General features: G+C 39.3%; 1 protein-coding gene across 15 annotated transcripts in view; it reads left to right on the top strand.

Annotated features, from left to right (window-relative positions):
* LOC6500063 (tight junction protein ZO-1) overlaps nt 1-15,969 on the top strand; it is a 78,107-nt gene that overhangs the window by 46,739 nt on the left and 15,399 nt on the right. For 10 of the 15 annotated variants that reach the window (XM_014910878.3, XM_014910876.3, XM_014910885.3 and 7 more), the window contains one exon: nt 15,662-15,831. In XM_014910878.3, coding sequence (XP_014766364.1) covers nt 15,662-15,831 — 170 coding nt within the window. Of the gene's footprint in view, nt 1-2,303; nt 2,987-12,731; nt 13,895-15,661; nt 15,832-15,969 lie in introns of those variants that run through there. The other 5 variants (XM_014910883.3, XM_014910873.3, XM_014910879.3 and 2 more) reach the window with 4 other exon arrangements.

The raw sequence follows: 15,969 nt of genomic DNA, 5'->3' as shown, positions 1-15,969 counted from the left end.
ACACTTTCAATTGTCGCGTTCGCACACCTTAATTACATTTTGTGGCAAAGTGGATGCCTCGTTCCGCCAGGTCATCAGTCATCACTTTTGGATTGTCTGACAGTGGCCAGAATGGAGGCACTGAAGCCTACCGCCTCTGGGGTGCGTCTGCGCAAAAATTAAAATTAATGATGTTCAAAATTTCACTTGAGGGCTTAAATGGAAATGATGGCAAAGTGGAGAGAAAAAATAAGTTAAGTAAGGGAGTGAGGAAAGAGGGAGGAGCCGCTGGACAGCGACGGTAGCTGCTAATTTGGCATCCTCAAACACACCTGCCCCAAAAGAAACGTATATCCACTCTTTCCAACTGAGATTACCTTCGTTTTATTTCTTTTCAATTTTCAAAAAAGCTGAAAAGTCAAAGCTGTGTGGTCGTCTCTTTGACGTGGTTCTGTTCTTTCAGCTCCCCATGCCTACCTGTTTCATTTCTGCCAGTTTTATGCATTTTTAGCCCGCTGCTGCTCAGGCTTCCATGACAATTTAGGTTCTTTACTTTTATTCAGTTTCATTTTTATGCAGTAAGTTTGTTTTTTCGCTTTTGTGTTTCTGGTTCATTTTCGCTATCGTCATTAGTGGATATACAAAGTTTTTTATTTTTTCGTTAGCCTGGGGTATAATTTATGCGCTTCTGTTCCGGACTCAGATTCGGACTCAGAGGAGTACTTGATTTTGAGAAATTGGTTTCGTTGGACGTGCTTTTGGATGAAAGAGGTAATACACTGGGCAAAAGGGCTTGAATCTGGGACTAAACATATTCAATCTCATGAATTATTTATGAAAAAGATCTTTAAAATAGATCAAATCTGAAGGACATCTGCATACTCTTGGAATTTAAGACAGAATTTAAAATATAGTTTTCCTAAACTAATAAAACTTTTTCAAGTTTTTAGTTAAGTTATGTGGCTTGGAGTTTAAACAACTCCTTTTAAAATATAAAATAAAATTCCTATGCAGTTCAGGTCTTGCCTGAGGACACTTCCCATTTTGCTGCAGTTGTTCGTAAATCGAATAAAACGCACAACTTTTTCCCTCCTTGACGTGCATGTTTTTTTCCCACTTCCTCCAAAGAAAGTTGTGGCTTTTACTTGTAGACTTTACTGAATTTCTTTTGGTGTCAGTTTTTGTTTTGATTTTGTATTCCAAGGCAGTCACGTGCCAAGATATGTATTTTTCTTGGCGACTGACTGCAGCTTATTGAGAATTCTGGCCAGAATGCATTCAATTTGGTAAAGCCACTAAAATATCTTAATTAAGACATACAAAGGTGAAATAAAATAAAATAAATTAAAATTCCATCCCTTGGGGTCAATAGCATTTCGCAATCTATGATGATAATTTTCAGCCGAGCCGAATCGTTAAAGTCTAAAAACTTGGCCAACAATTACGGGCCATGAAATTTTATGCATGCAGTGTCGGTGCACCGTGCACTCTAGCCTCGTGTACAAATCAAATTACCAATTGCAAGACTATAGCCCCCACTCCCTCTTCAATTTATAATGACCGGCAGCAGCCACCAGGTGGTATAGTCTTACTTTTCGTAAGCCCCAGCGGAACAATAATTGTGTCAAAAAATAACAACAAACAGCGACGAGAAAATATTTTAAAAGATATGCCGACCATTTGAAATGTTGCACGTGCTTAAATGGGCAAGAAAAATAAAAATAAATAAAAAAAAGAGGGTCAGTAAAAGGGAAATAGATAAAGTAATTGCTGTGCATTAAGTTTTTGGTAATTGCTTCCCATAAGCCCGGTCATTACCGGAGTGCCGTGCGTCAAATTAAAATTACACTGCTTTAAATTAATTTTCTTTTTAACAACTTTTCCAGAGATTATAATTAATTTTCTAGAATTATTCGATTATTTATTTTTTTATATCTATATATATTCTTGATTATATCCTTTTCCGATTCTACTTTCCAGCCAGTGCTGCCAAGTTAGCAATTTGTAGCTTTGTCGCCAGGCCACATTTGAGTGAATCGAAACTCTACACACACCCGTACCACAAAACATGGCCAATAAAAAGGTCCAAACCGGGTTGCCTGCCATCAGAAAAGTTGCCCGGCAACATTTTTCGCTCATGTTGCCAGCAACAAGTTTACCTGTGTATTGAGCAGGTATGCGTCTCGCCGCTTACCTGTGTCGCCTAAACAGCCAGCCAAATGGGAAGGTGTGTGTGTGTGAGTGGTGGGCATTTTTGAGCATATTTTTAACGTTTTCCACGTACGATGTTGGCTGGGTCGGCTTTTGCTTTCTTGAGCGCGTCGCGTTTGTTTCAAAAGTCGCCAACGTTTGCTGGCGAGTGGACGCGAATAACGGACAAAAAAGTTGGTGGTTCGATCTCGCGGCTATTTCTTCGATTATATGTATATTTCTTGTTGGATTTTTATTCGACCCCTCGCCCTGATTTGCTGCCATCTCCTCCCCCTCTCTCACAATCACACTCGTTCGTTTTCGTTGGGGGCGCCTGTACTTTTTTTGTTTGCTGCATCGAACGTGCTTTGAAATTTTGCAGATTTTCGTTTGTCACGCGCGCGTCTCGCGACTGCAATTAATTAACCAGAAACACACACAAAAAAAAATTGAATAAATAATCAAACAAAAACGTCTGAAAACAAGTGACTAAACGAAAATGTAATTCAAGTGTCATTTGTGTATTGCATGCTCAAAGTAAAATGTTTTAAGCAAGTGCCTTAAACCTGTTTTCGGTTCACCGAAGAGGTGAAAATCTTGAATTTACATTTTTGCTAACAAGATTTCAAAAGTGCAACATGTGGTAGTGGAGTCGCTCTCAGACCCAGCTACCGTTCAAATAACCACAGCAACCTCTTGAACGAAATTGTTGCCAGAATCGTTAAAATTCGAAATGGATATAGTCAGCGGATCGGCAACAGGCAACCAGCACGTCCTGCCAAACAATCACTTTCGGCATGAATCATTTCAGCAACAGGTAATGCGAAAAATGGCGATAAATAGCTGGAATTTCTTTTAGAAAATACATTGGAAATGAAAATAAATCAAGACCCATCCCATGTTTGGCCTTCACAGTATTTCAATTCATTATCAATTCAATTCATTTTTCACCTCATTAGTTAGGAAAAAATCAGTTTACACTTTTTATTTGCCTGGAAACTCTCACCTCATCAGCAAAAGCTAAGCTGAATGAAATATGTCAACTTTGCACTAAGTGAAAATGCAATAAAAACAAGCTCCACTACAAGGCTACAAAAAAAAACAAAGAAAATTCAGATGGAGGCTTGAACTAGGGAAATTAATGGTTATTCCGGTACAATAGACACTATGATAACCCTATAAAACCCAATCTGGCCAACTATTAGCTCGAAAAAAAAAACAGGAACTGTCCAATCACCGAAATTGCTGTCGATAAAATCACCATTCCAGCGGCGAAAGAAAATTCGAGTCGAAATTGAATGAAACCTCAAAGAAACCACCATTAATTAACATAAGGCATATAATTTCACATGGCCTAACTTGCTTAAAAATACAATCAAAAAGCAACAAATTGCAACTGCAACTGCGCAACTTGGTAGCAAAAAAAAAAAAAGCGAGAGAGTGTAGCTGCAACTGTCATTTTTCTCATGTGAGGAGGACCTCAACCTGTTGCCCAGCCTCCTTTTTTCCATCTCGTCTCACCTGGGTAATCACCTGGCTAAAAATTACGAGTATCTGTTGGAAAAACTGTTCAACCCAAACCGAAACTTGTAGTCATAAAGTTAATGAAGTTTTTGAAAGTGAAACTTTTTGATAAAGCGACATTTCACGTTTTTTGTAATTTGTATTTTTTTAAACTTTTTTAAATACAAGCCTAGGCAGAGATAAGGAAAATTTTATAAAGAAAACTTTCTTGTTTAAAATATATTTATATGTGTATGCTAATTTTCCACATTCTCACTTCAGATCGTTTTGTTTACTTTTCATATCACAGGGGTATGCTATTTTTCCACTTCTTCATTTATTGTCCCCAGATCACCTTAGTTAGCATGAAAAACTTGACATTGCTGCGACTAGACTGGGTATGGCATTCACTTTTTATATATTTTTTTTTTCTCAATCCAAAGACCTGCCGCAATCTGAGAGCGCTATATGGAATGCATAATTCATGGCTACTAATAAAAAATAATAATAATAATAGTGTTGTATTGGTTATAATAGATCGACTTGTCTTGGTCGCATTCCATAAATTCTATGCTGTTTTATTGCCATTCACCAAGACATTTAGATGGTGTCTAATGGGTATTTATGGAAAATATGTGGAAGCTATAGAAAGTGGTCGTGGGAATAGAAATGATGGTGGGATATGAAGATCTATAATTTCTATAATTCTTGCATTCTTAAAGAAATGTAAACTTGCATATATTTTATATATTTTGCGATGCTCAAGCTCGAGAAATCCTTTAAGCCGATTTCTGGAAAAGCAAATAAAGCAGAGCCATAAAGAATCTCTACCACCACATCGAGAGGAAACCAGTTTCACATGACCATACAAAAAAAAAAAAAAGGCGAACACGGTTCGTTCGATCTGGTAATAAAATAAAAGAGCAAGAGCTAAAAACACGAATTGTGGCCCTAGCACATACTGGGTCTCCAAAAAGAACTCTCCAAGGATTGAGTGACTTTGCGGTTTCCACTCAAAAAGGGGGGGAAACTAAAAATAAACTCGCTTCGAAAGAAAGAAAAAGTCTTTGGACACACAGCATCCATCCCAGCACCCAGTCAAGTTGTTCAACTGGTTTTGGGGTGATCCCATCGGAATGAAACCGAATCATCGAAAGCCGGTGATGCCCTTTGGAGACTTTGCTCCCCAGATATACCCAGCCTTTGTTGATCGAGCGATGCGGGTGTTGGTTTTTGTTATGTTTAACCCATTGATTTATATTGGTAATTTAACGCCATTATTCTGCAGCTGCCAGTCGAGCCAAGTTGAGCTCTTGACTCCAGTGTCCGGACCCCTCGACTCTGGTTTGGAAAGTTATCTAGTCATGAGGCCATGAACTGCATTGATCAGACAATTGAGTGATTTTTAGACACGGTTTTTTGTGTATGGGGCTGGAACTGAAGCCAGAGACAGAGTCAGAGCTGGAGCCGGGGCCACGGGCCCTTCCCATGTTCGAGGCAATTACCCAGCCCACTGAAAATCGGCCGGATTGTATCTGTATCTATAACTCCACCTCCGCACAGCCCTGTTGCCATGTTAAGCTTCATAATTGTTTGGGCCGGCAATCAGCAATGAAAACGATGGAAAACCCTTTCCTCCACCAGAGCTGTAAAATTGTTAATTTAGCTTCTGTCTTGTGTTAGTCACGTGAGCTTCAAATTAACTTTTTATGTTGGCTGCACTCTGATGAAGTCATTTCACTGTAATTATCTTGGGATTCGATGGGCGGTAGGTGTTTTTCAGTGAAATTTTCATTGAAAAAGTGGTATAGGTATTGGCAAATGTTTGGGAAGAAATTGCAACATTATTTGCATTCTTTTTAGTTTCTCAATTTTGTATTTTTTCCACCTGCTTATTTTCTCACAGAAATAGGCACAAATACCATGCAAAAAATCTAAAATCAAAAGCGACAATCTAGATACTGCAAATTAAACTCGAATTGCACCGCCAACTGCTGCTGCTTGGATACTTTTCGATTCATTCAGCAAAAGAGTTGCATAGTTTTAAAGACTGAAGAAAAAAATGCACAATAAAACATGTAAAATGCGTTAAGAGCTGCAAGACTTGTTTTCCTGGGGGCTTACGAAACCAACCCACCGACCAACTTGGAGGCACAAACATTGAGCTTTCGTGTCTCAAAAAAAAAAATGGAAAAACTAAAGACCAAAATCAACAAAAGTCAGCATTGATTAGGAAATGAATGACCACAATTTGTATTTGTGTCTTTTGCAGTTTTGGAGAGATACGTGTGCAAAACCGACAACTTCACTTGACATGCAGCTCCAAGCCGCATACACACACCGCACCCAGCCTGAAATTCCTGCCGATTGATTCATAATAATAATGAAAAAACTGGTTTTTAGATGCAGAAACACACACATTCTGCATACACTTGAAGAAAGGGTCCGATTTTAGAGTTAAATATGATATTTTTACACTGAGGAGGGTAATAAATTCTTTTAGTGTCAATAGGTGATATGTACAATATACTTAGTTTTAGCCTTTTCACATTCAATCAGGCAGAACCACCTCATCCCGCATATTCCACATGAATGTATAATCCACAACACCTGGCCGAATACCTGTGGTTTCTCAAGCCTCCTTTATTTGCATTCAATTAATTCCCTCCCTCCCATCGATTTATAATTCCTTTTTGTGATTCATAACCGACCCAGAAAAACTCGACAAAAAGCTCTTTCTTCTCTGGTTAAAAATTGGGTTTATTCTGAACACTTTTCTTTTGTTTTACTTTATTCAAAATATTTATTCGTTTGATTTTTTACCATAAATATTATTATTTGTTCTTCGCTGTGGTTTTCCGGCAGTTTTGTTTGGGTTTCTGTATACGAAGCAGCACTGTTGACGGCTGATAAAAGTAATTGGCTTTTGCAATATTTGCATTGTCTGTCATTGCATTGCCATAAAAATGGAACACAAAGTTGTTTACATTCAAATTTATTGAAAATCTGTACAACCCACTTTTCCCTCACCATTTCCAGCTATTATCCATGAATCTAGACAGATCTGTGATTATTAAATTATGCACACCTTCAAATTTGAGCCTAACTAAGTGTGGGCTCAATTTGTGTCGCCTCATTTAATTTCATAGTCGGAAATTTCCCACATGCTCACAAAATGTCAAAGTTAAATTCGAGTTTTCGGGCTCTGCTGCGTTCAGATTAACACAGAATTACATGTGAAAGTAACTTTCATGGGGAATATTTAACCTGAATAGAGCAGAAGGCAAGCGAAACATGCTAACAAGCAATTTTATATGCAAATCAACCAGCGACTGAATAAAAAATCAGCCAAAGAAACGCCAAACTTCTCTGATTCTTTTTTGTAAATCTAATTTTTTTGCCGACTAATTGTGGTTTTTGATTTTAAAGTTGAATAAAAAGAAAGAATTAAGATTGATGGTTCTAGGTGAATCATCTGAATAAAAAAATAAAATTCTCTAATGTGTTAAAGAATGAAAATTGTGGGATATTTTTAGGGCTTTTGAATTTAATGCTCATAATTATATAATTATTTAACATTTTGCTTCTGTTTTCTCCCTTTCGTTTCAGGTGAGTTAAACGTTCTTTTATAAACAATTTGCATGCCTTTGGGCATTTTCGTGAGTATAAATACTTTAAGCATAATGAAGGCATAGCTGTCTAGCCGCTCCGAGCTTCTGGCCAACTCATTACCGTTCCCCATGATGAATGGACCCTGGATCTGGACGCTCTCATGCATTATGGGATACATATTGATGGCGGGCCTATAAATGAGTTTTGGTTGGGCTTTTTTTCTCAAACATTTTCCAGTTGACTTCCTATGCAAAAAGCTTATGTAAGATTGCACTTAATTGCGACCAGCTTTGTTCCCCAAACAAATCACTGATGCATCCAAAGGTGTGGACATTAAACCGCACATTATTTCAACCCACATGGAGAGTGCAGCGTACAGTGCGTTTCAAAATAATACATGTGTTTGAAATCACCCAGCCAAGCCCTATAATATTTTAAAATCTTTGTAACGCACTGTCCAACATAAGCTTACTTCTCAAAAAAACTGCACCCCAAAGCCAGCAATTATTTTGGTGGCATTTATCTAAAGTGACACCGCAGCCATGCAAATTGCACTTAAATCGATTGTGTGGGTATCGATAATCGACTGCGGTGGTTAGCTTTTTGCCGTGTAAATAGTTGCCACATAGTTTGCATATATTACAAACAAGTAACATTAAATATTATGGATTTTTCCACTCTTTTATTCATAAAGAGGGTCTTGACAGCAACAACCTGTGGGGTGTGTGGGTTTTGTGCTCCGCTCGGATTGGAGTGAGCACTTGATTGCTGGATAAAGAACAAATAAAAATGCTTCATAAATGTTTAATTACAAAAACTTAATCGACTGGAAACTAATAACCCAGATTGTCTCGGAAAGTCATTTGATTAATTGTCATACAAATCTGTGCAATTAAATTGATGAGAGGAAAAAAATCTGCAAGAAAGTTTCTGATTCCTATTGATGGGTTTAGTCTTTCTTTCTTCTTTGTATAGGAATGCCTTTATGGGAAACTTCACCTTTGCTCTAGTTTTTTCATGTCACATATCACACCGTGATTAGAATGTAAGATAATGATTTGTTCTCGGAGACGTGTCGGGCGGCATTTTCCTGTTCCTTTTGGCTCTTCAGATGTTTCCTTTTCCTTCCATGCTATGTCACTCCCTCCACACTCCTCAGCGTGTTTGCCTTGGGAAATTACACACTCATTTTCAGAGTGTTTACTTTTTGCATACGAGACTAAGAGATAGTAGCCTGTATCCTGCTGTATCCTGTTGTATCCCATTTCCTGTTTACATATGGTTCCCATAGAAAAAAGAAAAATGGAGTAGGTGTTCGCTCTGGGCCATAGAAAAGCACATAGAGGGCATTGTGTGTTGCGGATAACACGTCCTGACAAGTGAAAGGATGCTTGAGCCCAGAAAAGGACAATGGAGCAGACACTGGCTTTAAGCGGGTTTTTTAAAGTAAGGAATTTGAGAAAGGATTCGGATTAAAGTTTTATTTTTAGGCCTTGAGTCATCGATGTTATTTAAGGAATGTGATTATAATCACATCACTCGAAAACCTCTTTTCCCTTAGCATCCGCTTATCTTTTGTCACATCTCTTTAGAGATTTCATCTTGTGGCCTCCACAGGCCCCTGAGGATTATCCCTTCCGTACAGCCTGACCCCAATAAGTTACCTAAGGTCATATCCATTAGAGAACCCAACACTGTAGATACATTTCCATTTATCCCGAGGGCATTTCCACTTCCAAAGTGCCCTGGCATGGCACGCATGCGCACCATAACTCAAACACATGAACGCACTTTGTTGGAAACTCAATTGCATCCGATGGATAGTTGTAGGGGGGGCAGGGTAGCGGTAGGGGTCGTTTCCCTAATTTATATATGAAACGAAATCTCGACTTTTATAGTTCAAGCACGTACCACGCACAAAGCCAACAAAATAGAGAGAACAAAAAACGAATGAAAACACTCGACAAATGGGCACAGCTAGAAATTCTTTCGAATAAGTTTGAAAGTTTTCATATCCGATAGATACAGTATCTTCCTCTCTCTCTCTCTTTTGCTACAATAGAATTCACGCTAGGCTGTTTTGGCGCTCGATTGGCGCTCTTTAAGCCCACTGCAAAAACATTAACACGTCGCGACGGCATAAAACTCGTTAGGTTCTCCCCCAAAGGACCAGCATGCCAGCCACTCGAACGTTTTATTTGCTCTGACAAGTATGCACTGAAAAGAATTGGGTTTTGAAAAAAATATATAAAATATTAAAAATTTAAAATTCAAAAAATTCAGAAGCTACAAGAATTCAATAAACTCTAAGTATTTAAATTGAATAAAAATGTTTAAGGGCTAATGTTCAGTGCCATTTCCTGGCATTATGCAAATGTTGTTATTGAAAAGCTCTTCCTGAAAATGTCCTCGTCCATTTGTTTCATTTTCCGCCCACTGTCGCCTTCCGCTCCACTTGTCACGTGGTCCTCTTCCACCTCCTCGGTGACCTTTCCGCCCCTTTCGTCCCTCAGCCTAGTTAATCGCCGCAGACAAGTCGTATGTCATCTACGTGGTCGGTGGTCGGTCGAACAGGACAACAAAACTGAGACCAGGTTTGGGTCCCATTGCGGTGTCCTCGAATAATATCACAGCCTGCATCCTGTTCAGCTCCGGAAGGCATAAGAAGGGGGTTTCGGGGGCATGGCGACTGTTTGATGTCGCTTAACACCCAACAGACAAGTAGCCAAGTTGGAGGACTCTAACACGTTCTAGGGCCTCTGACTTGCATACCAAAGTAGTCCTAAAAGGTCGCATCTGTCGATAGGCATTAGCTTTAAAATAGATAATATTCCGATCCAGTCATGATGGGAGAAGAGCATGTCAAAATGAATTTAAATTAAATGTTTTTGAAATTCCCAAAGGATTTGCTTTAAAGTAATCACTATTTGTGTATCGTCCCACAACAAAACTTAGTTAAATCTTATTTACATTCGTGCCTCCTTGGTAAATAAATGAAGTTTAGGAGGCGGAGAGATAGAAAGCAAACGTTTTGGCAAGCCAAATGCAATAGTCCTGCCAAGTTTCGCGTTCGAAAACTTTATCCTGCCCCTGCAGTGAGAATAAAAATAAACAAGAGGAGGCCAAAGGCAGGGAGCACTTAAATTAAAATTGTCATGGTTGATTGCATTTTTGCGCCTGCTTGTGTGTTGGTGCGATGCACAAGAGTCAATTGTTTATCAATTGAGGTACACAGAGCACAATGGGCCGGGCCGGAGGAGAGCCATGAGGGAGACCAGCAGCAGCAACCACTTTTACCGAGTTCTGTAAGTGGATTTTGTTGCAACAGACCGCCAGACATACCTTCCACATAGGTCATGTCCCGACTAGTCTTCTGCCCTCTGAGTACCTGAGGGGCCTCTAGGATTGGGTCTCTTTTCTACCTGATCTCTGGGCCCAGAAAAAATAAAGAGGACTGTACGGCGAACCAAGAAACAAGAACTGAAATAGATTAAAAATTCATTAGAATGTTGATAAATTGTCGGGGACCCTAAAAAATGGATCGAGGGCTGACCTTTCCAATCTCGGTAGGTGTTGAACAAATTAAAGGCGAGCACCTAGATGGGGATCTAACCTGGAGCCCTGCTATGATTTATTTATCTGCATAGGGCGGCCTTTGTTTCGGATTTGACCTCAAGCATTGTACAAGTATTTTCCTCCAATATTTGTGAATGCAATTCAATATCTTTGAATCACAAAAAGCTCAACAGTGTTTGCTTTTGTTTTAGTGACCAAGTGTGAGACGTTGTCTGTCTTTTGTATTTTTTTTTGTCCAACTATTTTGGCATGAAGTTCGCTTCCCCCAACAAGAAATTCTACTTTATCTGAATTCCAGACTAGAGCTCTATTGTTCGGCTTTGGCAGCGCCACTTTTTTGTGGTATTGGCAATGGCGTCAGAATCGTTTACATATTTTTTTTGCCATTGGCTCTGAGGAGGAAAACTATGTTGACGGAGCCTGGTAATACGAGAAAAAAAGGAGACTGTGAGCCGGGGAACTGCCTTGTTGATTTGCTTTTAATTTTGCATAAATATGCGCAATTCAAAGGGTCGGAGGATGGGGGCGATGATGCTGTCAGTTGCAGAGTCAGTTGCTGACAGTCTGCTGCGAGGTGGATTTTTTTACTAAACATCTACATATATGAATGACTATAAATACACAGTGCAACTAAAAGAATGCAAACATTCGTAAATCAGCATAAACTAGTACTAAAGCTTGTGAAAACCCTGAATAAATTCTTTAAAAATTTATGAAATATTTTAAATATTATATTCCTTTGAATATGAGCTTCAGAAATACATATTTCACTGTATCAACGTTCCATTCCTCTTTAAACCCCTTTGCATTTTCTGACTTTAAAAAAATTCATGAATGCAACAATTTCTGCATTGCTGGCCTTTTAATGGATAAAATTTAATTCAGAGAATTTTCTTGTGTCACTCTCGACTTCTTGAATCGCCGCAGAATGGAGTGATCTCTGTCTGTGTCGCTTTTCGCTTTCGTTTTTTACTCCGTGGGTCTGGTATCATGTTTGCCACTTTGGTCATTTAATAAGCGATCTCTTGATTGAATTAATATGCCACTGTTGGCCAGTTCAGTTGCACATGAACTCGGATCGTAGACCGGCAGAGAGTTAATTGAATTGAAAGTGCAGTCGTGAGTTGTGAACTTTTCAACTTTTCAGCGCTATTCAAGTGCTTGGAAATGAATAATGAAAAGATGTAGAACCACATTTTTAAACTGACTAGATACTTCATTTTTTTATTTCACAATAGTTCTCATAAGGATCTTAAAAATCTTACTTTTCGCTTTCGATTCATGATGAAATTCCTCCCTTTTATCTGATGTGGGAACGACTCGACTCCTTTGATCCTCCTCACAACGCTCTAGACATCAAACCGGATCATTTTCTTTCATATTCCCTTCTTGATTGCTCCGTTTCTATTTCAAAGATACGATCCACACACATGCATACACACACACATACACACATTTATATGTAAATATAGTAAACCCGTGACCCGCACTTTATAAAAAGCAACTCCAATCTGAAAATCTTTTCATACACATTTTTATCAAATATTTTCTATTTGCCGGACTCTTTTTCATGTTTTGTTTACATTCTCGTCTTCGGTGCTGGTCTTTCCGGCCGCCTTTCGGTGTGCCAGCGCTGTGGAATGCGAACCAACACCATCCACACACCACAGATACGTTTTGTATCTCACAGATACGTACGTAGCTACTGCAGGCCGCCGCCGCCGCCGTCGTCGTTTTCGTCGATTTTGTCGTGTCGCCTTTTATTCTCGTGTTTGTTTTGCGCTGTGCCTTCATCCCTCAGTCCGCTTTGCGCTCGGTTGGATCTTGTTGCCGACGGCTGGCTGGTTGGCATCCACAGTCGTAGGTAAAAACATTTTCCAAGCGTGTTCCAAGCCGTCAACGTCAACGGCTGCCGCGAGCGGACAACAGCGACGGCGCGACGTATCTGCGAGATACGAATACCCGTACTACTCCCTTCCGCTATTGTATCTCCTTCTCAGTGCTTGTGTGTGTGTGTTTGTGTTGTTTGTTCATTACATAGAAATAATGTAAATTTTAAAGCAAGTGCGAGGTGTTACTTTGGCTTACACGGATACCAACCAAAACTAAACCCTACGGAAAACCAAATTGAAAAACCTAAAACCAAAAATGCTCAGCGGAGCGCAGCTGTGAACATTTCACTTTCGGTGCATCCAACAGATACCCGTGCAATTGTTGCACGCCGCTCCAAATTTGCAACGCAAAGCTGCAAATCGGTCTGGTCTGGTCTGGTCATTGGCTTTTGCCTTTCGGCATAAAAGCACAGCCAAAAGAAGAAACCTTTTGCCTTTTTGCTAAAAGAGATGCAGTGTTTTATTCGCTCTTCGAGATACTTTTCCTATCCATGTATTGGTTGAGATACACCTTCAACATGCTAATTTGCGCCACCTCGGCAGCACCGAAACTATAGAGGAGTGTAAAGTATCTTGATGACGCCTCGCTCAGATATTTTTTGTGCCAGAAGTCATTTGCATATTCAAATCAAATACTAAAGATCGAAAATGAAATCGAAACCAAATACGCAGACGCATTGAAGTTGCAGCAAATAGAATTGGGCTTATTTATAAATCATTACCTCAGCTGTGGGGTTTTCCACGGCTGAGTAGAAATGTTAATAAATTGAAATATTGAGCCAACAGTTTGAAATGACATCAGCGTTGACAGTGCACCGAAATATTATTATCGTTTAAATAAAAAATAAAATAGGCATTATTTTTTCGCTTGCTAACGATTCCCATTCATATGTTTATTTTTTCGGGGCTCTTAAAGTACCAAATTACGCGCATTCTTATCGGCAGTATAAACAAGTGAGACCCAAATGAGATTATAGTCTCCATAAATATGCCATACGAAACCAATTAAATTATCAAATAATTGCTTTGATTCGTCCAAAGTGCATTATCTGAGAAACATTTCTATTTGCGGCAAACGAAACCAAATAACATCAAACAACAATATGAAGTTTCCGGATTATGTTCCCAACAACATGCTGGTGGTAAGCAAAATCGGTGGCCCACAACTTATTTATCTTATAATTAAAGTCATTAAAGTGGTAACCAACTGGGTCATAAATCAGGGTGCTGTGACTTAAATTATGACTAAACAGAATGGGTGGAGTGGATCCGTCGGTGGAGAACCAAACAAGATAAGAAATCTGAGCATTAGATGATGAAGGTTAGCTCACAAGAGTCGGCTTTTAGGCCTTGTTTACAAAAAGGAAAACTTCTCCGTAGCCTTGGCTCACACAAGATTAATTGTATCTCCTCATATGACGTCTTGCCGGCTCCGACTCAATAAAGAAAGCCTTTTCCGCACGCGGCTGCACACCATTAAATTTCCAACTAATTTCACTTGCAATTAAGTTAATTATAATTTTACCGCCCCCACCAAAATGCACAGACTCGGCAAGATATTCCATAATTCTTCTTTTATACTCTTGCTTTGCTCGGCTTGCTTTTTTTTGTTAAATGCAAACCAAGCATAAACCCAAAAAATATGAATATGAAAGAGATCTCAAAGGCAGATGCGGAGTCGGTCTGATGCAAATTCACGCACCTGCAGATGCAACAGAAATAAAATTTATAAATATTTATTAACTTTTAGGCTTGCAGGCTGGCAGACTGGTCGCTGGCCCACGCGAGTCTCACAAATTTGTATTTTGTTAGTTAATTTTGTTTATCTCTGTATTGTTTATTATTTATACGAATTATACTAGCCCAGCAGACGACAGCCCACACGGGGAATGCTCTTTTCGAGTTTTATTTTTTTAGTAATTGGATGCGTCGTGTTGCGTCGCCTGTCTGTTAAAATAATTTTTGTGGCGCCCACCTGAGGCAAGCATAAAATTTTCGCTTTTATTTTTGGGGGATTGGCTGGCTGGCCCGCCGAACGACAGATTTGAAATTGATTGCAGTTGAAAATGGTTTTTTGTGAAGTGGTTCCGCCGATTGAATGAATGAATCATATGGCGAATGCATGCCAGGATTTGGAAACAGCTTGATGGCATTTTGTTTTAATTGATTTATCTTCATTTTATATTGGATTTGTGTAATGATTGAGTCGGATCTCTCAATTGAGTTTGCCCGTATCTGATGGATTAAAATGGGGGTTGGGCCTCGAAGTGGGAATTGTAATCCAGTTCCCGCTGTGAGGGTAAACGAAATCGAACTAAAATGAGTTGTAATTGCAGGTGGTAACTGGGGAATAGAAAAATAATACTTAAATTTAATTGAATATTTTTAGATGGAAATTAATGATTAAAGGATAGATTTCATCACAAATCAATCGTAAATCAAATACGGCTTTGTGTCAGGTGCATTCATCACAAAACGGAAAATAATATAAACAACCAAGTAGCCATTAAGGCACAGTAGATGCACACAAAAACTCCACTATTGTTTTGTTTTCTTCTCTTTTTTTGAACTATGAAAGGGGTGGTCTTTTTACGCATTCCTGGCCCGGAACCCCCAGGGCATAAAATTGAATCGTGTTCGAGTGAGTGAACGTTCATGGGTCGTTTGTGGGCTTGGGCAACAGGTCGCAGTCAGACTGTGGCTCACAAGCAAATTCAAAATGAATTGAAAAACGGAAGTCACATGTGCATTTCCGCCTGGCAGCCATCCTTAACAAATTCCAATTAAATTATATTGAAATAAATTAGGAAAGGAAAAGACATGCTATGTTTTTGGAGTCTAAGTTTAGTTTTAAGTAATATTATTTATTTTTAGAATGGCCAACTAAACTTTAATTTTCTTTCTTTCAGGGCGATCGCACCACTTGGGAGTACCACACAGTTGCAGTCACCCGGGTGCCGGGTTATGGCTTCGGCATCGCCGTTTCCGGTGGACGTGATAATCCGCACTTCGCCAACGGAGATCCATCGATAGCTGTTAGCGACGTACTCAAAGGTGGCCCCGCCGAGGATCGATTGCAGTAAGTATCGAAGAACCTCCTCTCCATGCTGAGGGCATACACTCAAGATGACTCAACAGAAGTTGAGTGACCAGACGGATGGATGTCTTAAATTATACGCAGACAGGAAACTAATTGTTGTTCGGGATATGTCGGACA

This window comes from Drosophila ananassae, chromosome 2L (genome assembly GCF_017639315.1).
Source record: "Drosophila ananassae strain 14024-0371.13 chromosome 2L, ASM1763931v2, whole genome shotgun sequence".
NCBI lineage: Eukaryota > Metazoa > Arthropoda > Insecta > Diptera > Drosophilidae > Drosophila > Drosophila ananassae.
Note: the sequence above shows the minus strand (reverse complement) of the source record. Positions and strands in the feature narration are given on the sequence as shown.